This window comes from Podarcis melisellensis, assembly GCF_964234715.1.
Source record: "Podarcis melisellensis genome assembly, chromosome: 8".
Lineage (NCBI taxonomy): Eukaryota > Metazoa > Chordata > Lepidosauria > Squamata > Lacertidae > Podarcis > Podarcis melisellensis.
In genome coordinates this window covers 89,910,517-89,936,183 of record NC_138540.1, presented here as the reverse complement: position 1 = coordinate 89,936,183, position 25,667 = coordinate 89,910,517, and the positions used below count along the sequence as shown (strand labels likewise).

Genomic DNA, 25,667 nt, shown 5'->3' with positions numbered 1-25,667 from the left:
GCCTGCACAATTGGAGGCAGAAATGTTTCTGTACACCAGTTGTTGGAAACTGCAGGAATTATGGGGCAGAACAGGTAACTGTGAGAGCAGGACAGTGGAATAGTGGAATAGATGAACCACTGGCCTGATCCAGCAGACTCTTCTGGTGTTCTTTTTTTAATATATATATATATATATATATATATATATATATATACACACACACACACATACATTTTTATTAATTTTAAAAATAAATCAGTTCCAACAGTCATACAACATAGCTTTCATTTTATACAATATTTTAGACTTCCGTCAACACCTCTGATGATTTTTTGTTCTTTATCACTTATTCTGCATCTCTTAATTTCTCTATTACTCTTAATTATCATTAACTAATAGTTCTTCTCATAGTCTTCCTTGCAATACAGTGGTACCTCGGGTTAAGTGCTTAATTTGTTCCGGAGGTCCGTTCTTAACCTGAAACTGTTCTTAACCTGAAGCACCACTTTAGCTAATGGGGCCTCCCACTGCTGCTGCGCCGCCGAACACAATTTCTGTTCTCATCCTGAAGCAAAGTTCTTAACCTGAAGCACTATTTCTGGGTTAGCAGAGTCTGTAACCTGAAGCCTATGTACCACTGTATTTCAAATAGTCCACCTTACAAAACTTCTTGCCATCCTACTATCGTAATATGTTCATCCACAATTACTTTTCAGATAGTTTGTATATTTACTCCAGTCTTCTAAGAATCTCTGGTCCCACAGGATTCGAATCCTTCCTGTTAATTTATCTAATTCTGCATAGTCCAACAATTTCATCCTCCATTCTTTCGTCGGTGATTCTTCTTGCTTCCACTTCTGTGCCAATAATATTCTTGCTGCTGACACTCTTGATGTTCTTTGTAAAAATGTGTTTAGCTTTGCTTTTGAGAACAGCCTTCAGCGACTCTACTCATCACCCCCCCCCGTCCCCCTTCATGTGGGAGGTGGGGGGAGAACTGGAGGTGTTGGAAGTTGGGGGCTGGGTGGGAGGGCAGGAGGCACAGCACCAGTTCCCTCCAGCTTCATAAGTTCTTGTCCCTCTTGTGAGTCCTCTTCACGCGGGAAAAGGGCCCCAGATGCCTTTTGAAAACAAAATCATAAAGCACAAGGACCCAGGAGTTGTGGTAGGGAAGGTGGTCGTAATACTCCGGGGCGATTTTCCTCACCTGGAAGGAAAAACATCAAAACACTGAAAATCGGACAGAAACAGAAGAACGAGGGGTGTAAACTATGGCAAGTTCTCAAAGAAATGGGAGTGGCTGATCACCTCATCTGTCTCCTGAGAAATCTCTATGTGGGACAAGAAGCTACAGTTAGAACTGGATATGGAACAACTGATTGGTTCAAAATTGGGAAAGGAGTACGGCAAGGCTGTATATTGTCCCCCTGCTTATTTAACTTATATGCAGAATTCATCATGCGAAAGTCTGGGCTGGATGAATCCCAAGCCGGAATTAAGATCGCTGGAGGAAATATCAACAACCTCAGCTATGCAGATGACACAACCTTGATGGCAGAAAGTGAGGAGGAATTAAAGAACCTTTTAATGAGGGTGAAAGAGGAGAGCGCAAAATATGGTCTGAAGCTCAACATCAAAAAAACGAAGATCATGGCCACTTGGCCCATCACCTCCTGGCAAATAGAAGGGGAAGAAATGGAGGCAGTGAGATATTTTATTTTCTTGGGCTCCATGATCACTGCAGATGGTGACAGCAGTCACAAAATTAAAAGACGCCTGCTTCTTGGGAGAAAAGCAATGACAAACCTAGACAGCATCTTCAAAAGCAGAGACATCACCTTGCCGACAAAGGTCCGTATAGTTAAAGCCATGGTTTTCCCAGTAGTGATGTATGGAAGTGAGAGCTGGACCATCAAGAAGGCTGATGGCCGAAGAATGGATGCTTTTGAATTCTGGTGCTGGAGGAGACTCTTGAGAGTCCCATGGACTGCAAGAAGATCAAACCTCTCCATTCTGAAGGAAATCAGCCCTGAGTGCTCACTGGAAGGACAGATCCTGAAGCTGAGGCTCCAAGACTTTGGCCACCTCATGAGAAGAGAAGACTCCCTGGAAAAGACCCTGATGTTGGGAAAGATGGAGGGCACAAGGAGAAGGGGACGACGGAGGACGAGATGGTGGGACAGTGTTCTCAAAGCTACCAGCATGAGTTTGACCAAACTGTGGGAGGCAGTGGAAGACAGGAGGGCCTGGCGTGCTCTGGTCCAGGGGGTCACGAAGAGGCAGACACCACTAACGACTAAACCACAACAAAATGCCACTCCTGGCATTTACCTGAGGGTGCAAGGGGTGCAGGGCACCCAGGCGCCAAATTCTGGGGGGCACCCACCGCCGAAGCCACCGAAGCTCTTAACTACCCGCCTGTTATGAAATAATAAATAATTTTGATCGACCTGGGAAAACAAAATACATTTATACCTAGGTATTGCCGAAATGTATATCTTCTGTTTCGCCAAAGGACTTTGTTCACTCATTTACCAAAGATCACAATGGCGGTGCTTGTCAAACGGGGGTGCTGGGCGGATCTTTGCCACCCTGACGGCGCATATGCTGAAGACTCCCCTGATGCCACTGATTCTGGGATCTGAATTCAAGTCAGGCCCTGGGGAGGTTGAACCACTGTAACCACCTGGCCTTTGGCTTGGAATCAACTTGATCCCCTTCCCCTCTTTCCTTTTTCCTTTCTCATATTTGGGGACTTCCCTGTCTTTTTTCTGGCCCACGTAGGACCAGTCTGGATAGTTGGCCTTGGTGAAGATTTGACATTTTCATCCCCCACCCCCCAAAGTTTTCGATTGAGTTTCTACTGAAATGAGGCTGCATTTTAACGTTGTGTTTTAATTTTGTTTTTAAGTTGTATTTTAATCAATTGTTTTTATACCTGGTGTTAGCCGCCCTGAGCCCGGTCTTGGCTGGGGAGGGCGGGGTATAAATAAAATTTATTATTATTAACCGATGTGTTCTGGGCTGGAACTGAGATACGCTGAAATCACAACTGAATTCACTTTCATAATGTGCACATACATTAATGAGCACATGTTCCACAGTTTCCCTCGGGAGGTTGTGGGTTCTCCATCCATAGAGGTTTTGAAGCAGAGGTTGGATGGTCATCTGTCCTGGATGCTTTAGCTGAGATGCCTGCATTGTAAGAGGGGGCTGGACTAGATGACCTTTGAAGGTCCCCACAGTTCTGTGATTCTACTTACTATCTTTCAAAAGAAAAAATATCCAAATGATTCAAGACTCTTTTGTACGCACATGGAAAAGGGATGTGATTTGCTTCATTGAATTACTATTATTTTTTTCATTTGCTGTTTCATAGATTCGTAGAAATGTGCAGTTGAACGGGGCCCTGGGAGTCATCTCGTCGAAGCCGTGCAAAGAAGGGACCCCAGCTAAGGAATCCCTGACAGATGGCCATCCGTTGGTTGGAAAATCTGCAACAAAGGAGAGTCTACCACCTTAGGTGATCTGTTCCACTGCTGAACAACTCTTATGATACAATACGATAATCTTTATTGTCACTGTCCCATACAGAACAACAAATTTTTTTGGGGGGGGGGAATCTACATCAGACATTCAAAAACCAACAAGCCTGCTATCCAGGCCTGGTTAGCCCCCTAAAAACTCTGATACCCCATTTTAAAAATACAATATACTCCCATAGAGACTCCTTACACTGCGTTTAAAATCGCATTTGGGTAGAAACTGTTTCTCAGGCGGCTGGTCCTAGTCTTTATAACCCTGGACCTTCTTCCAGAAGGCAGAAGCTGAAAGAGATCATTTCCGGGGTGCGCACTATCCTGCGCTATCTCTGCCGCTTTCTTATGGCACCTGGAAGCGTAGATTTGATCCAAGGTGGGAAGAGAGCACCCAATTATTCTCTCCGCAGTCTTTACAACCCTGGACAGCATTGTTTTTCCCCTGGTCGTGCAGCTCCCAAACCACACACACAGACCATAATTTAGTACACTCTCCAAAGTACAGGTCCTTTGAGAGATTGTTTTTCCGGAGGATTCTCAGAAAATATAACTTCTCAGAAAATATTTAGTCAGAGAGCTCAGACACATTTCCTCTTGCGCCCTGCTCTTTATCGCTCAGTTAGAGCAAACTGGAAATTCAGGTTTTCTCCGGGTTGACATTTGCTCCGATTTAGCACTAAAGAATGGGTTTCCCCCAGAATAGGACCCGGGGGCGGGGGAGGAGAACTTCCTGGACCCGTTCTTTCTAGACGCAGGAGAAGTTGAAGCGTAGGTGAGCCGATAATCTCCGTTCTTGTCTCTTGAAACCGTGGGCTTGAATCCTACCTTCCAGAACAGGAGAAAACAAACTTGCTCCATCCTCCCCGTGGATATTTGAAGGTGGCTATCTCCTCTCAACAACAGGCATATAAAACAAAGGAAAAAACAACAGGCATATGAAATCAAAAGAACCAAGATCCTGGCCACTGGGCCCATCACCTCCTGGCAAATAGAAGGGGAAGAAATGGAGGGAGCGAGAGATTTTACTTTCTTGGGCTCCATGATCACTGCAGATGGTGACAGCAGCCACGAAATTAAAATATGCCTGCTTCTTGGGAGAAAAGCCATGACAAACCTAGACAGCATCCTAAAAAGCAGAGACATCACCTTGCCAACAAAGGTCCGTATAGTTAACGCTATGGTTTTCCTAGTAGTGATGTATGGAAGTGAGAGCTGGACCATCAAGAAGGCTGATCGCCGAAGAATGGATGCTTTGAATTCTGGTGCTGGAGGAGACTCTTGAGAGTCCCATGGACTGCAAGAAGATCAGACCTCTCTATTCTGAAGGAAATTCATCCGGTGCTATACCAGCTGCACTGGCTCCCGGTGGAGTACAGGATCAGGTTCAAGGTGCTGGCTTTAACCTTCAAAGCCCTATACGGCCTAGGACCCTCGTGCCTACGGGACCGCCTCTCCTGGTATGCCCCACAGAGGAACTTACGGTCTTCAAACAAAAACACCTTGAAGGTCCCAGGCCACAGAGAGGTTAGGCTGGCCTCAACTAGAGCCAGGGCCTTTTCGGCTGCGGCTCCAACCTGGTGGAATGCTCTGTCACAAGAGACCAGGGCCCTGCAGGACTTGACATCTTTCCGTAGGGCCTGCAAGACAGAGCTGTTCCGCCAGGCCTTTGGTTAGGACGCAGCCTGACTCCCTCCTTTGGCAACCTTTACAAAACTTTATGGCTGCCATCAATCTTGATTTTAATTAATTTTTATAATGTTTTTATAATGTCGCACTATTTTGGTGTTGTTAGTCGCCCTGAGCCCGGCTTCGGCTGGGGAGGGCGGGATATAAATAAAATTTATTATTATTATTATTAAATCAGCCCTGATTGCTCACTGGAAGGACAGATCCTGGAGCTGAGGCTCCAAGACTTTGGCCACCTCATGAGAAGAGAAGACTCCCTGGAAAAGACCCTGATGCTGGGAAAGATGGAGGGCGCAAGGAGAAGGGGACGACAGAGGATGAGATGGTGGGACAGTGTTCTCGAAGCTACCAGCATTTGACCCAACTGCGGGAGGCAGTGGAAGACAGGAGTGCCCGGCGTGCTCTGGTCCAGGGGGTCATGAAGAGTCAGGCACGGCTAAATAACAACAACAATCTCCTCTCAGTCTCTTCCTCTCCAGGCTAAGCATGCCCACCTCCTTCGACCATTCCTCATAAGGCATGGTTTCCAGACCCTTGACCATCTTGGTTGCCCTACTCTGCACAACATCCGCCTTAAAATGTGGTGCCCGGCAATTTCACAGCAAAAACAGATAGGTAGCAATATTTCTAGCCTGTATACCAGGACATAGTACGTAGGCCATTCTCCCAACTGCCGCTCCTTCTGCAGACAAAGCAACACCATCCAGGCTTAAAGGAACCCCAAGGTTTTCAAGCAGTGCCCTCCCTCGAAGGAAAAAACAAATTCTATGGAAAGGGGTTATCAAAAGCTGCCCAGTGAGGATCAAGCATGCCTTTAATCCTTCATTTTAATATTGGAGATGGAAACATCTACATGCAGCCGCTGGGAGAGATCATCAGGGGGTTTGGGCTGGGTGTCCATCAGTATGCGGATGACACCCAGCTCTACCTCTCCTTTAAATCAGAACCAGTGAAGGCGGTGAAGGTCCCGTGTGAGTGCCTGGAGGCGGTTGGAGGATGGATGGTGGCTAACTGAGGTTGAATCCTGACAAGACAGAAGGACTGTTCTTGAGGGACAGGAGGCGGGCAGGTTTGGAGGACTCCCTGGTCCTGAATGGGGTAACTGTGCCCCTGAAGGACCAGGTGCGCAGCCTGGGAGTCATTCTGGACTCACAGCTGTCCATAGAGGCGCAGGTTAATTCTGTGTCCAGGGCAGCTGTCTACCAACTCCACCTGGTACTCAGGATGAGACCCTCCCTGCCAGCAGACTGTCTCCCCAGAGTGGCGCATGCTACTGCAATGCACTCTATGTGGGGCTACCTTTGAAGGTGACCCGGAAACTGCAATTAATCCAGAATGCGGCAGCTAGACTGGTGACTGGGAGTGGCCGCCAAGACCACATAACACCGGTCCTGAGAGATCTGCATTGGCTCCCAGTACGTTTCTGAGCACAATTCAAAGTGTTGGTGCTGACCTTTAAAGCCCTAAACGGCCTCAAAGGCCCAGTATCCCTAAAGGAGCATCTTCCCCCCCCAATCGTTCTGCCCGGACACTGAGATCCATCGCCAAGGGCCTTCTGGCAGTTCCCTCATTGGGAGAAGTGAGCTTACAGGGAACCAGACAGAGGGCCTTCTTGGTAATGGCACCTCCCATGTGGAACGTCCTCCCTTCAGATGTGAAGGAAATAAGCAGCTGTCTTATCTTTAAAAGACGTCTGACGGCAGCCCTGTTTAGGGAATTTTTAAATATTTAATGCTGTATTGTTTTTAACACTCAATTGGGAGCTGCCAAGAGCGGCTGGGGAAACTCAGCCAGATGGGCGGGGTATAAATAATGAATTATTATTATTATTATTAAACAGAGAACTGGAGGCAGAGGGGAGGGGAATGGAATGGAGTATCTGGGAAAGGGAGATGAAATGGCTGGCTGGCTTGGATACTGAAGAGGCGCACTCTGTAGGACAACATTTTGCAGCAGGTCCAAATTGTTTCAGTCACTGGAGGTCTGGGGTGTTTTAACGGATTTTTTGGCCTAGGTTATAGAAGCAGTCCTCTATTTGAACTGTGGTCTCCCGTCCAAGCCTGGTTTAAAAATAAATAGCCCTACAGAGGGTAGGAGCTTTGAAGCTATGAAGATTACTAATGGCACCCTGGCACCAGAAACCTAAAAAGCAAATTCGCTTGCCAAGACGCTTTCCGCTGAATCAGATAGCACCTGCGTGGGATTAAAATAAAAGGCTCTCCCTATTTGCATTTTAAAATAGCGCTTCCCTTGAAGTCGACTCTTCCTTTGTTTTCAATAAGGCGGTGTTCCGACTTTTCGACCACAAAAGTACTGTATAGATAATAGCTGCCACCCATCTGTCTCGAGAGACAATGGAGTGCAGCTCAAGTTAAACTGTTAGCACCGCTCAAGTGAACTCCCCGGGTGCAAGCCTGGGCAGAGTGTCTGGAGGTCCTGGGCTGCTCAGATGAAAAGACCCCCCAACCCCCGGCCTCGCTTAGGTGGTCCAAAGAAAAGCAGAGCTATGCGTTTGGCACCAGCATGGCGGCAGCAGTTGCCAGAAGTAAAATGATAATTATTATTATTATTATTATTAATTATTTATTACTTATACCCCGCCCATCTCTTGCTGGGTTTTCCGCCACTCTGGGCGTCTTCCAACAAAATATTAAAATACAATAGCCCGTCAAACATTAAAAGCCTCACTAAACAGGGATGTCTTCTAAAAGTCAGATACAGTGGTACCTTGGGTTAATAACTTAATTTGTTCTGGAGGTCTGTTCTTAACCTGAAACTGTTCTTAACCTGAAACACCACTTTAGCTAATGGGGCCTCCAGCTGCTGCTGCACTGCCACTGCACGATTTCTGTTCTCATCCTGAAGCAAAATTCTTAACCCGAGGTAATATTTCTAGGTTAGCGGAGTCTGTAATCTGAAACGTATGTAACCCAAGGTACCACTGTAGTTGTTTATTTCCTTGGCATCTGGTGGGAGGGCGTTCCACAGGGCAGGCACCACCACTGAGAAGGCCCTCTGCCTGGTTCCCTGTAACTTCACTTCTCGCAGGGAGGGAACCGCCAGAAGGTCCTCGGAGCTGGACCTCAGTGTCCGGGCAGAACGATGGGGGTGGAGACGCTCCTTCAAGTATACTGGGCGAAGGCCGTTGAGGGCTTTCAAGGTCAGCACCAACACTTTGAATTGTGCTCTGAAATGTCCTGGGAGCCAATATAGGTCTTTCAGGACCGGTGTTATGTGGTCTCGGCGGCCGCTCCCAGTCACCAGTCTGGCTGCCGCATTCTGGATTAATTGCAGTTTCCGAATCACCTTCAAAGGTCGCCCCATGTAGAGCGCATTGCAGTAGTCCAAGCGGGAGATAACCAGAGCATGCACCACTCTGGCGAGACAGTCAGAAGAAGGCGTAAATGGCACCACCCAACCGTCTTAAGAGATTCCACTCAGTATTTGTGGAAGGGTCATTTTTTCTCACAAAGATATCCCACAAATCAGCAGAAGTTTAGTACCAGAGCTTTCCTTCTCCATATGTACACATTCACACAAAGTTCAGAACTTTGCTTACTTGCCCTGCAAAGCAGTAGAAAAATCAACGCTTCAGAGCGGCTAAAATTGATGATGTCGGTCTCCCACCTTTAGGGTGCCAGGACGTCTGCAGAACCTTATTCTGGAATCATAGAACTGCAGAGTTGGAAGGGAACCATGAGGGTCATCTAGTCCAACCCGCTGCAATGCAGGAGTCTTTTTGCCCAGCATGGGACTCGAACTCCCAACCCTAAGATTAAGAGTCTCCCATTCAGCTCGGTCATATTGGCAGGAAGGATTACGTTAAATGGACAGGAGGCTGAATGAATCAATTGGGGGGGGGCACTCTGCTCTACCCTGGTATTTCCCCAGCTTTCGAAATACCAGGAACTCAAATGCTTCTCACACATGCCTTTTGATTATTTCGAAATGTTCTCTTTCCTGAACTAGATGATCCTGCTTCTGATCTCTTTGTGACTGAGGTGTTAGCATGTAAGTAGAGCCAAAGAACGTCCCTGGCAACAGAAAAAGTAATACATACTTGTACATTCGTTTGTGCAATGAAACCACCCTTCTTTGCCTCTAAGAACTGGACCTTTCATGCAGCAGCACTAAAGACCTCCCTTTTCGTGGGGTCTCTGCTTTGATTTCCAGCCTTTTTCTATTTCAGGTAAACCTTCCCTACCAGGTAACGAATCGCAAGGTGAATTGATTTCCCCCTCAACAGTGAATGCACCTGGACAGCGGGCAGGAACACAAACCACCTGGCTTCAGTTTCCCCCTCTGTGGTGAAATGCAGTATATTTCTAAATTTGCATCGTCTTGTAAATCAGCATATTCAAATTTGATGTAAATTGGTGCCCTCTTTTTCAATGTGATGTGTTTCCTTTCCCTGTTATGTTATTATTTTTAGCAATGCAGAAGCGGCCACTCTAGTTTTCGGCTATTTCGTGAAGAATGTAACTTTTCCTTCTTCTCCTTAAAAATAATAATAATGGGTTCAGTAGCTTGAGAGCTGCCTTTGGGTTTGTTCTGCAAAGCAACATACGTGAGACACAGTGTTGCCTAGTGGTTAGAGTGCTGGACTAGGACCTGGGAGATCTAGGTTTGAATCCCCACTCAGCTATGAAGCCCTTGGCAGCCACTCACCATCTCTTCACCCAACCTACCTCACAGGGTTGTTGTTAGGGTGAATTCAGAATAATAATGTAATAAATAATATGCTGAAATATTGTCACCATTATAATTATCTGCTGCAGTAATAAGGATGCTCTGGCATATTCTCTTTTGGGCTGTGAGATGGCAGGAAGTGACTGTATTGTTTTCTCAAAGCCTACAAAGTCTGGGCTGCATGAATGCAGTTAATTAGGGCGGGATTTTTCCTAATTGCAAGATTTGATCAACAGGCAATGGCATCAAACAGGCTGGGCGGTCAAACAGTACAACTGCTTAATTGCTTATATGTGTGTCACATACCCTGTCCCTCGAAGGCATGCAATACATTTCGCTAGAACAGGGTGGTCCAACACGCACGCGGCCCTTTTTGGGTGGCCCATGCTAAGTACGCGGGTGGCGCTGTGGGTTAAACCACAGAGCCTAGGACAGGCCAATCAGAAGGTCAGCAGTTCGAATCCGCGCAACGGGGTGAGCTCCTGTTGCTCGGTCCCTGCTTCTGCCAACCTAGCACAGTTCGAAAGTATGTCAAAGTGCAAGTAGATAAATAGGTACCGCTCTGGCGGGAAGGGAAACGGCGTTTCCGTGCGCTGCTCTGCTTCACCAAGCTCTCAAGCTCTGGGAAGAAGACCTTTCATTGCCTACAGAGAGCCACCCAATCTTAAACAACTCCTCACCCACAATAATACAACTGGTACCAGAGCCTGCAATATACAAACCCAGATGCCAACTTTGCTGCCAACACCATTACTCATCATCAACATCATCAAACTTACCATCTCAGGCCTATTTAATTGCTCATCTTCTAACATTGTGTATTCTACCAAATGCCAACAGTGCCCTTCAGCTCTCTATATTGGGCAAACAGACCAAACCCTGCGCCAAAGGATAAATGGACATAAATCTGACATCAGGAATCACAAGACAGAGAAACTGGTAGGAGAACATTTCAGTCTCCCAGGACTTTCTATACAAGATCTCAAAGTAGCTGTCTTATTGCAAAAGAATTTCAGAAAGAGACTGGAAAGAGAAGTTGCTGAATTACAACTTATCACTAAACTGAAAACTATGGAGGGACCTGATCTTAATAGAGATATTGGATTCCTGTCTCATTACATATGCTAATCATCTGCATACCATCCCTTGTTTTTTCCTGTAGGACTAATTGCAGTTGTTTACAGGTTTACCATACCCACTGAGTCAATCACCCATCTCTCACTACCCTTCTGAGAAAAACCCCACCCACGCTCCTACTATATATAAAGGTCTGGTGACTTCTGTTTCAGTGAATCTGAAGACGTGTGCATGCACACAAAAGCTCATACCAAGAACAAACTTAGTTGGTCTCTAAGGTGCTACTGGAAGGATTTTTTAAATTTTGTTTTTCCAATGAATTTATGGGGTAAGTTCTATCCAGCTAGCCTGGCTAAAGCTGTTTGACAGGTATGGTTGGTTCTTGCGACAGCTCAGGGAACAACGCTGAAACCATTGCATCCATTGACGGAAACCCGATGCTCCTTGCCAACAGTGGATATCCAAATTGATAATTGTCCATGAGCTAGAAGGGCCTGGTTGTTACTGTCTGGAGTCATTCCCCCCCCCCATTTTGATAGCCTATGACCTTATGGTCGGCGGTTCGAATCCCTGCAACAGGGTGAGCTAGCATTGCTCGGTCCCTGCTCCTGCCAACCTAGCAGTTCAAAAGCACATCAAAGTGCAAGTAGATAAATAGATACCACTCCGCTGGGAAGGTAAACGGTGTTTCTGTGTGCTGCTCTGGTTCACCAGAAGCGGCTTAGTCCTGCTGGCCACATGACCTGGAAGCTGTACGCCGGCTCCCTCGGCCACTCAAGCAAGATGAGCGCCGCAACCCCAGAGTCGGCCACGACTGGACCTAATGGTCAGGGGTCCCTTTACCTTTACATTCTGCTATTTATCATTATTAATAGTTTGCATCATACCTATTATTAAGATACCTATTAGGTCCATAGATTACCATATAGCATATATTCAACACACAAAAAGGTGACAATTTGTTGTGGACAAAGGACAGCTGGACATATCAAGGGCCCCGTTACCTGCAGGAGCTGAGGGCCTCATCAGACTGAAATCCAGCCCTGCCCAATGTCCAGGATCCCTCCCTTCTCTCACGGCAGAAGTAGCAACAAATCCTTGCACTCTGGTGTTGTCTGAAAGTCCCGCCTCCCCACTTTCCCAGGAGTGTTCGGAGGGATGGAAGGCAGGGACCTTCTGTCCCGGCTTCAGCTTCTCTGTAGGGGCAAGACCTGTTGGGAAGGGGGGTCGGGTTGCACGCAGTTTTCTGGACTAAAGAGTTAACTTTGCCCAAAGCAGAGACATCACCTTGCCAACAAAGGTCCGTATAGTTCAAGCTATGGTTTTCCCAGTAGTGATGTATGGAAGTGAGAGCTGGACCATAAAGAAGGCTGATCGCTGAAGAATGGATGCTTTTGAATTCTGGTGCTGGAGGAGACTCTTGAGAGTCCCATGGACTGCAAGAAGATCCAACCTCTCCATTCTGAAGGAAATCAGCCCTGAGTGCTCCCTGGAAGGACAGATCCTGAAGCTGAGGCTCCAGGACTTTGGCCACCTCATGAGAAGAGAAGACTCCCTGGAAAAGACCCTGATGTTGGGAAAGAAGGAGGGCACAAGGAGAAGGGGACGACAGAGGACGAGATGGTGGGACAGTGTTCTCGAAGCTACCAGCATGAGTTTGACCAAACCGCGGGAGGCAGTGGAAGATAGGAGGGCCTGGCGTGCTCTGGTCCAGGGGGCCACGAAGAGTCAGACACAACTAAATGACTAAACAACAACATTGCCCACAACTGACTCTGCCTCTTCATTCCGAGCTGCATCTGACACCAGCCTTGGCAAGGGCTGAGACAAGTCTGCAGTTGGTGAGACCCTACTAGCCCTTGGCGGACCCCCCTCTGCTACACCGAGCCTGTAAGGCTCTATGCGACGGAAACCCAAGAGAATCTGTTGGCCTTACCAGTGGCAACCTGCTTCCTGGGATGCTGGGGAAGTCGTGGTGCTCCATGTGGTAGCCCACGTTGAAGGTGAACCAGTTCAGAGGCCCGTAGTAGGAGACGGTGTCGTAACCCTTGGCATACATGTAGTGCTCAGCGATGAAGTGCCCAGAGAAGGGGTGGAAGCCCATGGCCAAGACGGTTCCAGTGACCATGTAGACCACAGGCTTGAAGCCCCATAAGCTGTAGATGAGGAGGTCATAGCCCATTTGGACAGCCACGTTAATGAGCTCCATCTTGGAGATGGGTTTGGGGTTGATGAAGAGCGGCCGCAGGACGTAGAGGAGAGGTTGTAGAAAGACCCAGAGTAACTTCCTCAGCGGGGTGTTGAAGAAGTTTCCCTCCAACTCGCTGGGGACGTCAACATCCAACCCGTCCACGGCCAGGAAGCGGTGGTGGTCGACGTGGTACTTCTTGAAGGAGGTGGCGTAGGGGACGCCGATGGGCAGGTTGGCGAACATGCCGAAGAAGCGGTTCAACTTGGGCCTGTTGTTGCCGAAAGGCACGTTGTGGGAGATGTCGTGGATGGCCAGTGCCAGCGAGTGGTTGATGCAGCCCCCGAAGGCGTAGGCCCAGAAGAAGACCCACTTCCAAGGCAAGCCCTTCACCAGGTAGCAGGCGAGAAGCTGAGTCAGGACCATGAGGGTCACCACCCACTTCATGTTGGGATCGGGGCCCATCAGCTTCTTGATCTCCGGGTACTTAGCTGTTGTGGAGGAAAAGAGGGGTGAGGGGGAAGCAATAGCGTTAGTTGGTGTGGCAGTGAATCGCAGGCAGAGAGAGGGTAATAATAATAATAATAATAATAATAATAATAATAATAATAATAATAATAATTATTAATACAGTGGTACCTCTGGATTTGAACGGGATCCATCCCGGAGTCCCGTTCGCATCCTGAAGCAAACATAACATGCAACTACGCATCTGTGCATGCGCGGGTTGCGTCTCGCCGCTTCCGCGCATGCGCGTGACGTCATTTTGAGCGTCTGTGAGTGCGCGAGCGCAACCTGAAAATATTCATCCCGAAGCTACTTCAACCCAAGGTATGACGGTAATAATAATAATATTAATAATAATAATTTATTACTTATACCCCACCAATCCTTGAGGTTACCTGGTTCCTATTAAGCTGTCTAGGGTTTCATACATCAGCATCAATACCTTGAACAAAGCTAGGAGATTTCCTGGCAGCCAGCAAGGAGCTTTTAGTGACTGCATAGTACATGTATCTGAAGAAGTGTGCCTGCACGCTAAAGCTCATACCAATAGCAAACTTAGTTGGTCTCTAAGGTGCTACTGGAAGGAATTTTTTTATTTTGTTTCGACTTTGGCAGACCAACACGGCTACCTACCCGCATAATACATGGGTGCAGAGTTGTTCTGGCCAAAGGCTGCGTTGCCACACAGCACGAGATGCAGTTTCTGAACTAACATTATTATTATTATTAATTATTTCTACCCCGCCCATCTGGCTGGGTTTCCCCAGCCACTCTGGGCGGCTTCCAACAAAATTAAAAGATTAAAAAAACATTAAAACATCAGTCATTAAAAACTTCTCTAAGAACTTCATTAACACTGATGTCCTGCTGGGAATTTCAGTCTGGAATTTCAGACTGAAATCCCCAGGTGTCAAAAAAGGGTTATTTATGTATGCTACTACTGCGGCCTGTGTTTCATTAGCCCAGAAATGGAAAACGAGCGAGGTCCCAACTCCCGAAGAGTGGCAACTTACTTAAGTTGACAGAATATGCACAACTCGCAGACTTAACATATAGAATAAGAGAACAAGAAAAACATATGTTTAAAGAAGATTGGAAAACATTTATTGAATATACGGGAAATATTTGTGTACAGCTGGAAACGCTGGCAGCATTGAGATGAATTCAACAGCGCAAACAAGTTTTGATGGATGCAATAATGGAACACCGATTGGTGTAGCTTTTGAAAAACATGCAGGGATTTATGATATGTAAAATGAACCATGGAAAGAGAAGAAAGGGAGTCACTGATATCTTAAAGGTGTAAAATGAGTATTCTAAACTGTAAAACAAAATTTAATACACGCAGTTGTGGATTCTATTTTTTTTTTTTTTTACAAATATTTATTAAGATTTTTAAAGAAAAAAAAAAAGTACATTAATAATAAACAGTATTGTTTTGCTTTAACAAAGTTTCATGTCATCTTTGAACTTCCTCCCGCCTCCCGCTCCCATTTACATCATTAATAAATTTTTGTCAAGCAAATTATCATCTTATTTCCAACTTGTGTACCAATAAAATACATTAAAATAATTCTCCTTCAACTTTGTTTCTCTTAATCTCTCTTATCATCATTTCCTGATCTATTTTAGTGATGGCCAATTATTTATAACCAAGCATCTTTTTTAACATTCCATTAAATCACAATATTTTTGTAAATAAGTCTTAAATTTCTTCCAGTCCTCTTCCATCCTTTCTTCTCCCAGGTCTCGGATTCTGCCAGTCATCTCCGCCAGTTGCATATAGTCCATCAGTTGCATCTGCCATTCTTCCTGTGTGGGTAGATCTTGAGTTTTCCAATTCTTGGCAAGTAGTATCCTTGCTGCTGTTGTCGCATACATGAAAAATGTTGTGGATTCTAAAGATACACTACTGGTTAAAACTTTTTTTTCCCCGGCCGGTTTGGCTCCTTTAACACTCTTAGACACCTTTCATTCTACCTGGAAAGCTTCCCTGTTTGAAAAGATAAGAAGCCTGGGATTCTCCCCGCAGATCTTGATAGCGGCAGGATATGAGAGAGCCAAAAGTCAAGTGCTTCAACGCATCAGGGACATAGAGCTGCAATGTCATATGGGCAAAATGGATAAACATGCCACAATTAGAGACTTTGGGAGAGGGTTTTCACCCGCAAATTATCTGGCTGATTTACAAATACCTAAGTACAGACACTCCTTTACCCTGGCCAGATTCAACGTTCTGCCCTCTGCCCTGCTGCTAGGCAGATATGAGGGCAAACCATATGAGTCACGTGTTTGCCCATGTGGCTCATCGGAAGTGGAAACAAGTCTGCATGTATTGCTGCACTGTAGTTACTACGAGGATCTACGCCTGACCTTTATTGCCCCAGTTCTACAAAAGCTTAAAAATGGACCAGAACTCCAACGTATGAGAGCCTTGGTAGAAGATAAGGTTCCTGAAATTACGATCAATGTTGCCAAATTCTGTGTAGCCGCTATTAGGCGCAGAAAACAAGAGCTTTCCAATGTCAATATGCAGGCGAAGGCAAATACCGTACTTAATTTTATTTATCCTGTCTAATTTTAAATTGCTGTTATGGCATAATCTGTATTGAAATTGTCCTTTGTTTTTTCCGGTGTTATGCTTCGCTGACTAGCTGTACGAGTTAATCTGGTCTGTGACCGTTTAATAAAATTTGATTGATTTGATTGAAAATTTAATAAAAATTATATACAGTGGTACCTCGGTTTAAGATCAGTGCTGTTTACGAACGATTCGGTTAATGAACTCTGCAAAACCGGAAGTAGTGTCCCGGTTTGCGAACTTTACCTTGGCCTAAGAACAGAAGCCGAACGGTGGAAGGGCACCGGCGGCGGGAGGCCTCATAAAGGAAAGCATGCCTTGGTTTAAGTGAGGAGATTTCACCCCTCCCATATCCAAGAATCTCCTGATGATCTCCTGATGATCTCTGCTGACTCTCCAGAGAGGAGGAGGCGTGTCCTGCTATCTACTTATTCTGCCCCAGCACCACATCAAAGTGTGTGAGAGTCAGTCAGTCAGTGTATCGGAGAGAGAGAGAGTGTTAGAGATCGTGTCTAGAGATAAGGTTGCTGCTAAGAGCAGCTGCAGACTCTCAGTGTAGCATTGATTTATGCTTAGAATATTCAGCTCTGTATATAGTTTTGTATCATAGTTGTAGTTACAGAATAAAAGGAAGATATTTTACAGAGCTGCTCTCCGAGTGGTTTATACTCTGCAAGACTCTGCAAAACTCTGCTGCGCAACGACTGTATTATTGAGACAGTGAATCCGGTGCTCTCAGCTCTAAGCTGTGAGTCCACAGCACTGTGACCTGTTCCTGTGAGAAAGGTGGTCTCTGGCAGTGCTACCCAGCTCGCCTAGCCCAGTTGGGGCTGAAGTGCATGAGTCCAGTTGGTGCACTGGCTCAAGGGCGATGCTGACATTAAGAACGGTTTCGCTTTAAGAACGGGCTTCCAGAACGGATTAAGTTTGTAAACCGAGGTAAAAGGTAAAGGGACCCCTGACCATTAGGTCCAGTCGTGGCCAACTCTGGGGTTGCAGCGCTCATCTCGCTTTACTGGCCGAGGGAGCCGGCATACAGCTTCCGGGTCATGTGGCCAGCATGACTAAGCCGCTTCTGGAGAACCAGAGCAGCGCACGGAATCGCCCTTTACCTTCCCACCAGAGCAGTACCTATTTATCTACTTGCACTTTGACGTGCTTTGGAACTGCTAGGTTGGCAGGAGCAGGGACCGAGCAATGGGAGCTCACCCGGTCACGGGGATTCGAACCGCCAACCTTCCGATCGGCAAGTCCTAGGCTCTGTGGTTTAACCCACAGCACCACCCGCATCCCTACACGGAGGTACCACTGTGTATATATATGCTTGTGGACTTCCCATTGGGGGATCTGGTTGTCAGGGACTGGTTGGATGCAGAGGAGCGGTGGGAGGGGCCAGATGCAGAACCCCCAAGGGAGATCCCAGAAGAGGTAGGCTTGGAGCCCAGGGATTGGTGGTGGGACAATGAGGAGAGGTCAGAGGAGGAAACTTGGGAAGAGATGCTGAATACAGAAGGGACAACAGGCTTTAGTGAGCAGGAGGAGCCTGTGATTGAGAACAGTTCAGACTCTGATGATGAAGCAGAGGAGAGGAGTCTAGAGGCCGTTGAAGCACCCCAGGAGTCCCATCCCCCCCGGTGTAGTGATCAGGTGGGATTGCTATGAGGAATTATAACAAATAAAGAGTATTTGAAAGCATTGCGTTGACTGGGTTTGAACTATTTTGATATGATTCTTGATCAATCCACACCTCTGCATCCCTGTTCCATTTCTCTTTCTTGACCAGTCACGTACACAGCCCAGTTGCTTCGCCAGGCAGGCGTCCTGCGTCATCAAAGACAGTGGGCAGTTTCATTGATGTAGCTTTTCTGATATGTTAACCTGTAGCTTTTCTGATATGTTAATCTTAGGGTGTTAATCTTAGGGCCAGGAAACAGATCTCACCTGAAGGTGAGAATGATCGCTGTCTTCCTGGCCATCCTTCTTAACATGTATATTGCTTGTTTATCACCTCCCAGGGTTGCCAAATGCACTCCTTTGTAGTTCTGTTTTGTTTACCCCGAAAGTATGCATGCTTAATTAGTTTTGGTAGTTTAACTTTGTCCCCACGTTGGGTTTGTTGAAATGCTCGGAAGAAATCTGATTGGTTCTTACGAACATGCTGTAAAAGTTCTTTTGTGAATAAAACGACCTGGTCCGGAGGGTGGAGAGACAGATTATTATCCGCACCCTTCCCAGAGTCTTGCTGGTTCAAGCCTCTGTGTGTATTCTTATTAATCGGAGTTCAATCCTTCCTTTGTTTTGGGAACACCTCACACTGGCTGTGACAAGCTCCCCCCCCCCCACTGGTCTCCAAGAACGCACAGGATAATGAGGAGAGCGGAGCGAAGGCCAGATGTGTGCAGATGCAGCTTGAGACTGCTTGGGAAACATCCGGGAGTGGAGGAGCCTTAGGAGGGGTGCAAGACAAGGACCCTCAGTCCTGGCAAGAGGGTTGGGAAGAGTTGTTGAGTTGCATGCCATTTCCTGGACTAAAGGGTTAACTTTAGGATGCTGGACTAGAATAACTTGGCACTTGGGCCTGATGCAGCTAAAGGGCTGTCATGTTCCTTAAGCACTAAAAGGGGAAAGGGAAGAGAGAACAAAACGACCTGTGTCTAAATCTTTGGCTGTGGAGTCATTGCACTTCTTGGCAAAAGTGGTTTTCTCAGAAAAATAACGCCCACGTAAGATGTAACATATCCTAGTGTGTCACATAGCAATGCGCTGGGCCAGTCCACCTCACCGGAGCCGAGATAATTAGAGAGTATGGTTCTGAATGGTGCTGGATTTCTCAGGAATGTTGCAAACGGTTCCTGGAACTCATCTTTCGCTTCCAGGTGGAAACATGTTGCTGCCTTAGTCATGGAATCATAGAACTGTAGAGTTTGCACGCGCCTGCAATGCGGGAATCTCAACTCAAGCACCTATGAAATCTACAGAATTCTTTCTGAAACGGAAAGTAACACACAGCTCCCAGGATTATCGGCTGGAGGGGAACTGCAACGGTTCATACAGTGCTTCAAGCATACGGTGAGGTGAAGGGAAGCCTTGCTTCTGCACATGACTGTGGCCTGATGGGAAGTCTTGCTTCTAAGCTTTGTTTCTTCACATGATGCTGCACAAACCGTTCTAATACTAAGACATTCACTCATCACTTTAGAATGTTCAGTTCACATTGAGTTCAGGGAAACATTATACTTTGACCTGTTCTTAATGCATAGCTGATCACATCTACGGAACGTGATTGTTATGCTCTTTTAAGTCTCCTATATCAATCATTAGTAATTGTTCTAAGTCCTACTATATTAATCACAAGTTATAATTTAATTAGGAGGTTTTCATGCCTGTCTAGTTTTGTGCTCCCTTTCCCAGCCTTTAATCTATCGGTGATTAATGCCTATATGCAACCCTTTGCTTTGTACTTGTGTTAACCAATCAGCAACAATCACGTATGGGGCAATGCTGTAATATTCAATAAAAGGGACTCCCTGAGACATGCTCGAGAGATGCCTCCCATATGACACTCCTCACTCGTCTGTCGTTATTTCAACCCAACAGTGAGGCTGGACTCTTCTGAATTAAAGAGCGGGTTTTTGCAGGCAAAGCTCCAGGGGGGAGGGGAAAACCACTTGAACCTGGAGCTTAAAAGCATGTAGCAAAAGGTAAGCGTAAATAATCCCTGCATCTCTCCTCCAATCTTTCACGCCCCAATATGTACCCATGACATCAGATACAAACGTTCTCAAGAAGGGTGTGCCTGCAGATTTATCTTTCATTTAATTTATATATGGATTGATTGATTGATTAAATTAAAGCATGTCAGAATACGCACAACCTATTTTCAGCCTTTCCACAACCCCATGAGAGAAGCGTTAAGAGGACAGAGATAGTGGGGCTTGTTTTCCCACCCTCCTCCTCAATTCCCCCGTTATCTCCCGCATGCAATATGGCAAAGTCTCCTTGGGGCAGCAGCAGGGCAGGGGGCCTCACCCCACAGTTCACGTGGCTTTAGGATAGTGGCATTCTGGGGGCTCTGAAGCCTGAACTGTCATGGGACCCCTTTCACTGTTATCTTCTTCCATAGGGTTAAAGGTAAAGGGACCCCTGACCATTAGGTCCAGTCGTGGCCGACTCTGGGGTTGCGGCGCTCATCTCGCTTTACTGGCCGAGGGAGCCCGCGTACAGCTTCCGGGTCATGTGGCCAGCATGACTTAAGCTGCTTCTGGCGAACCAGAGCAGCACACGGAAACGCCGTTTACCTTCCCGCTGGAACGATACCTATTGATCTACTTGCACTTTGACGTGCTTTTGAACTGCTAGGTTGGCAGGAGCAGGGACTGAGCAACGGGAGCTCACCCCGTCGCGGGGATTCGAACCGCTGACCTTCTGATCTGTGGGATGTAAACACAGGAGCAGTCAATGACAACATTCCTAGAGTGTATATGTTAGAACATGGGGAGGGATGTCTGTCTAGCAAGCAGGTAAACTTCCTGGGGACAGACTTCCTCTGCATGTGACCAGAGGTAGGTGTGGCCTCACCTGTGCAGGTAAATGATAAAAGCACAGGGCAGGCAGCCATCTCTCTCTCTGCCATCTTCCTTTGATGAGGAAACATCTAAGGATGCTCTCTTGGCTCCCAGCCAAGAGAGGAGATAAGGACTATCTTGCTACAAGATAGATTCTAAATGTATTTTACCTTTTTAAGCTGTCTGCCTTCTGGGATCATATTGTGAACAGAACGTGAGTAAACTCTTTTATACTTTTATAAAGACTCTGTCGTGTCTTGTATTTTAAGAGGGAACAAAGGGGAAATTACCAGAGTAATTATTGTAGAGGTTCTAGCGAACCTGTGCAGACGTTACCGTTGCGAACTTTAAGGGGAATGTCATAAACATTGATATTTTGGGAACTTGTTAGCACAAGTTGGATAAGGATATAATCTCACAATATATCCTCTCCTGCACCCCAGAACATTCCCACATGATCAGCAAGTCCTAGGCTCTGTGGTTTAATGCACAGCACCACCCACATCCTCGTCCATAGGGCTGTTCCACAACAAATCACCACACCATTACCACACCTGGGCTACTTACTGGGATGGTGGAAACATACAGCAGCAGCAACAAAAATCAAATTGGCTTGATTCAATTGCGACTCCAGTTGGGTTTGCTAGACCCAAACTTTTAAGCAAGGTGGACGCAAGTCTCTTCTGGGGCCCCTCTCAGATCGGGGGCCCTGGAGCTTAAGCTTCATTCATTTCAAAGTCAACCCACCTTTGCTTTCGGGTGGCCTTGGGTGCTCACATCCCACCCTGGACCTTTATGAGTCCCTGCCTACTTAATCTGTAATTTTGATATCTGAAGCAGCATCCATCCTTATGCTCTGCCCCTTGAATTTCATGTAGTAATAAGCCAACCTTTCTTTATTCCTTCTGAACTTCTTGTGACATAAGGTTAAGCATAAACAAGCATAGACACATATTTCTAACAAACACACACCCTCCAACATTTCTCGGATGAAAATAGGGCTGTCCTATTCAACAACAACAACAACGATAGTGTCAGGGAACTGCCATCGGAGCCAGAGGCGGAGGGAAGGCTCCAGAGGGATGCCGGAGAAGGTCCCAGTAGGGAGAGAGGCAGCCCATCTGCTGGGGAAGGAAATCAGCGCAGCACCAGCGGAGAAGGGGGGCAGAAGGGGGAATCAGTGAGGGGGCTCCAGGACTCCTCACCGGAGACCAGCGGGGAGAGCACGGGTCCTCTGCTGCCCACACCCTCCCTGCGCAGAAAACTTCCACGCAGTGAGAGTAGGAGGAGACTAGGCGTCAAAGAACTTCTTTGCTGGAAGAAGATCAAGAAATGCCCACTGACGGATTCTGCAGTGATTGAGACAGCCACGGGTGAGAGGCTGTCCAGACAGAAAGGGTGCACCCAGGTAAGCTAGCCAGGAGTGGCGACAACTTACACACAAGCAACCCCTAGAACCATTACAGATAGTAACTTTACTATTTATACCTGCCCATCTTATTGGGTTGCCCCAGCCACTCTGGGTGGGTTCCAACATACATACAAACATAATAAAACAGCAAACATTTAAAAACTTCCCTATACAGAGCTGCCTTCAGATGCCATGGAGGTCAGATAGCTCCAGATCCTCCAACATTTCTCTGATGAAAATAGGGACGTCCTAAGGAAAAGCAGGACATTCAAGGATCAAATCAGAAACCAGGACGGCTTCTGTAGATCCAGGAATATCCCTAGAAAATAGAGTCATTTGGAGGGTCTGCAGACGGATCTCAAACTCTTGCAAAAGGTCCTAACCAAATAATCCTAGCACACAGAAATGGTAACTCTAGTAGACAGTCCTACGTCTCTTAGTAGTGTGTGCAGAAATACACATCAGCGCCGGACACGCATGACGATTCAGACACGCACCTTGAAACAGCAGAGGTCCAACATGGTTCTTGGGGCCAGTGCTGGATTTACGTATAAACAAGCTCTAGCCTAGGGCCCCAGTCTCTTGGGGGGCCCCAAATAATTAAAGTAAAAAAACAACTGGATGTGCATTTCTAAATTAAAAGATAAAAAACAAATAAAATAAAAACTAAATACAGCAACAATGTGTTGTGTTGTGTTGTGTTGTGTTGTGTTGTGTTGTTGTTGTGTTGTGTTGTGTTGCGTTGCGTTGCGTTGCGTTAGTTCCTATGATGTAAGCAATGGGCTCCGCCTGCTTTTATTAACTACAATTGCATTGTACAGGTTATAAAACTTAATTTATAATTATTAGTAGTTTGCATCATATATCACCTATTATTATTTCATGTTATAGCAAGTTTCCAGAGCCTACTAGATTATGAGTCCTTGTAAATTGTGTTTCTAAAGAAACTTCTGTTATTACCAAATGCCAATGGGTTTGCATTATTTGGGTTGTTATGAATCAAAAAATCATTTTAAGTTAAGAGCTTAATAATTATTTCACTATTAATATACTTCTTCTCAATTTCACTATTAATAGAATTCTTCTTAATTGTATTTCAGTTCAACGATTACTTTGATAAAATACACATTTGGGGTGTGCAAATGGCTTGAGATACCTATGAGGTCCATCAATGACCATCTAGCATATATTCAACAGAAAAAACAGCGACTATTTGTTGTTGACAAAGGACAGCTGGACATATCAAGGGCCCCATTACCTTCAGGAGCTCAGGGCCTCATCCAACCTAAATCCAGCCCTTCTTGTTGCTGGTGGCCACGTCAGTCCAGTTCCCTACCCGTCCGGTCCCAGTTCACCCACTTCGCCCTTCACCCACCCCTCCAGTCTCTGCCCTTGGAAGAGCCCTCCACCTGCAACTCACCCAGCATCTCCTTCCTTCGGCTTGTGTGGGGCTGGTCTGTGTAGACCCATTCAAAGTCATCTCTGCTCCCAGCGTTGCCCATGGGGAGGACCTCTCTGAGCCTGACTCAAGACTCTCCCCGCTTTTATGGAGAGTCACTTGGGGTGTGATCCCCACAGCTGCCTTCTGAGAGTGAGGTGAGACTACCCTTCTTGAACCCAAATCCTGTCCAACCTGCTGGGCTAAGGCACCTGCTCAACCAGTTTGCTCCCATTAGGAATTCCTACCTCTGTGGGCAACGATGGCCAAAGGGGTGAGCCGGAATAGATTTGCACTTTAGAAAGTGTGTCATTGTCACATGCAACTAACTCCTCTGCCGTGAAGATGATGATTCGCTATCTTCAAATGGAATGTAACTGTGGAATACAGTGTGCAGTTCTGGTTTGCATCATCTGGAAAAAGGAGATGTTGTCATGCCAGGGACGTTGCAGCTGTCAGTCAAAGGTAATTGATAAAATCAAGAGGCTGCAGCGACTCTGCACTGTGAAGAAAGATTTCGGCGTTCTGGGCCATGTTTAGGATGGTGTGCTTTGTGTCTACCTGTGTACTGCTGCAGCTGTTTTTTCTAATTACTCTTTTGGGCGATGGGTGGGGTTTTTTTACCGTTGTGCAGATCCTTAGCGAAAGTGTGACCAAGACCTGCATACAGTGGGAATCGTGTTTCTCTTTCTGAAACTCTGATCAGTTTCTTCCTGTTTGAGGCTATTACATCGAATAAGGAGGGGGATGAAGGTTTTATGGTCATATTTTCAGGGGGTGGACATTGGTGTCATTTCCAACTCTACAATTCTATGGTTTTATGGTTCTATGATATGGGTTTGTGTGGCTGTCAAACTGATGTATATGTGGCTCTGGGTGGTTTAGTTTGGTCCGAATCGAGTATACACTTCCTGAGTAAATGCCAAATGCAGTACTTCGGGTCAAGGAACCATCATAGCTTCTAGAGAGCCATGAACATTTGTGTCCTGGGCTTTTTAGACTCATCTACCCATGTTCTAAGGGACGCGGGTGTCGCTGTGGGTTAAACCACAGAGCCTAGGACTTGCCGATCAGAAGGTCGGCGGTTCGAACCCCCGTGACGGGGTGAGCTCCCATTGCTCAGTCCCAGCTCCCGCCCACCTAGCAGTTCGAAAGCACGTCAAAGTGCAAGTAGATAAATAGGTACCACTCCAGCGGGAAGGTAAACGGCCTTTCCGTGCGCTGCTCTGGTTCTCCAGAAGCGGCTTAGTCGTGCTGGCCACATGACCCGGAAAAACTGTCTGCGGACAAACACCGGCTCCCTCAGCCAGTAAAGTGAGATGAGCGCCACAACCCCAGAGTCGTCTGCAAATGGACCTAACAGTATCTTTACATTTATCCTTTACCCATGTACTATCTGAAACCAAAGTGGCGCTATGGTTGCCATATGTGACTCCCCCCCCCCAGCTCTCCCACACCACTATCAAGCGTCTCCTTGCCCCTGAAATGATCTTTGTAGGGACAGCTGTTTGGTAATCAGTGCCTGAGTTTTGATTTTGGTCCCCCCCCCCCCTTTGCATGTTGTGTCTTTTTCTAGAAAGGCTGAGGGCACAAATGCTCTGAATGAATGAATGAATGAATTTTAAAAAATATTATTTATACGCCGCCCATCTGGCTGGGTTTCCCCAGAAACTCTGGGCGGCTTCCAGCAAAATGTTATTGTTTTCAGTCGTTTAGTTGTGTCCGACTCTTCGTGACCCCCTGGACCAGAGCACGCCAGGCACTCCTGTCTTCCACTGCCTCCCACAGTTTGGTCAGACTCATGTTTGTAGCTTCGAGAACACTGTCCCACCATCTCCTCCTCTGTCGTCCCCTTCTCCTTGCGCCCTCCATCTTTCCCAACATCAGGGTCTTTTCCAGGGAGTCTCCTCTTCTCATGAGGTGGCCAAAGTCTTGGAGCCTCAGCTTCACAATCTGTCCTTCCAGTGATCACTCAGGGCTGATTTCCTTCAGAATGGAGAGGTT

General features: G+C 46.6%; 2 protein-coding genes across 4 annotated transcripts in view; one reads left to right on the top strand and one right to left on the bottom strand.

Moving 5' to 3' along the window:
• Window positions 1–199: 199 nt before the first annotated feature.
• On the bottom strand, window positions 200–23,834 carry LOC309376106 (sphingolipid delta(4)-desaturase/C4-monooxygenase DES2-like). Of its 3 annotated transcripts, XR_014171066.1 has the most exons (4): window positions 13,801–13,888; window positions 12,910–13,652; window positions 650–1,189; window positions 200–609 (listed from the first exon to the last, which is right to left on the bottom strand). XR_014171066.1 is itself a non-coding variant. In XM_081922295.1 (3 exons), the coding sequence occupies exons 1-3, from the start codon at window positions 23,725–23,727 to the stop codon at window positions 1,046–1,048; spliced, it is 969 nt and encodes a 322-aa protein (XP_081778421.1). In that variant the 5' UTR covers window positions 23,728–23,834; the 3' UTR covers window positions 200–1,045. The 3 variants fall into 3 exon arrangements, 2 of the variants coding, with proteins under 2 accessions (XP_081778421.1, XP_081778420.1); XM_081922295.1 differs by lacking the exon at window positions 13,801–13,888 and adding an exon at window positions 23,646–23,834 and having other exon boundaries at window positions 200–1,189; XM_081922294.1 differs by having other exon boundaries at window positions 200–1,189.
• POLR2I (RNA polymerase II subunit I) overlaps window positions 19,200–25,667 on the top strand; it is a 30,663-nt gene continuing 24,195 nt past the window's right edge. The window contains exon 1 of the mRNA XM_081922480.1: window positions 19,200–19,318. Coding sequence (XP_081778606.1) covers window positions 19,215–19,318 — 104 coding nt within the window. The 5' untranslated portion in view covers window positions 19,200–19,214. The remainder of the gene's footprint in view (window positions 19,319–25,667) is intronic.

Coding starts and splice junctions, on each gene's coding strand:
- LOC309376106 (XM_081922295.1), bottom strand. CDS start 23,727: ATGGGCAACGCTGGGAGCAGAGATGACTTTGAATGGGTCTACACAGAC. Junction 13,653..23,645: donor CCGAAGGAAGGAGATGCTGG/GTGAGTTGCAGG, acceptor CCTCCACAACAG/CTAAGTACCCGGAGATCAAG. Junction 1,190..12,909: donor CAGGAAGCAGGTTGCCACTG/GTAAGGCCAACA, acceptor TTTTCCTTCCAG/GTGAGGAAAATCGCCCCGGA.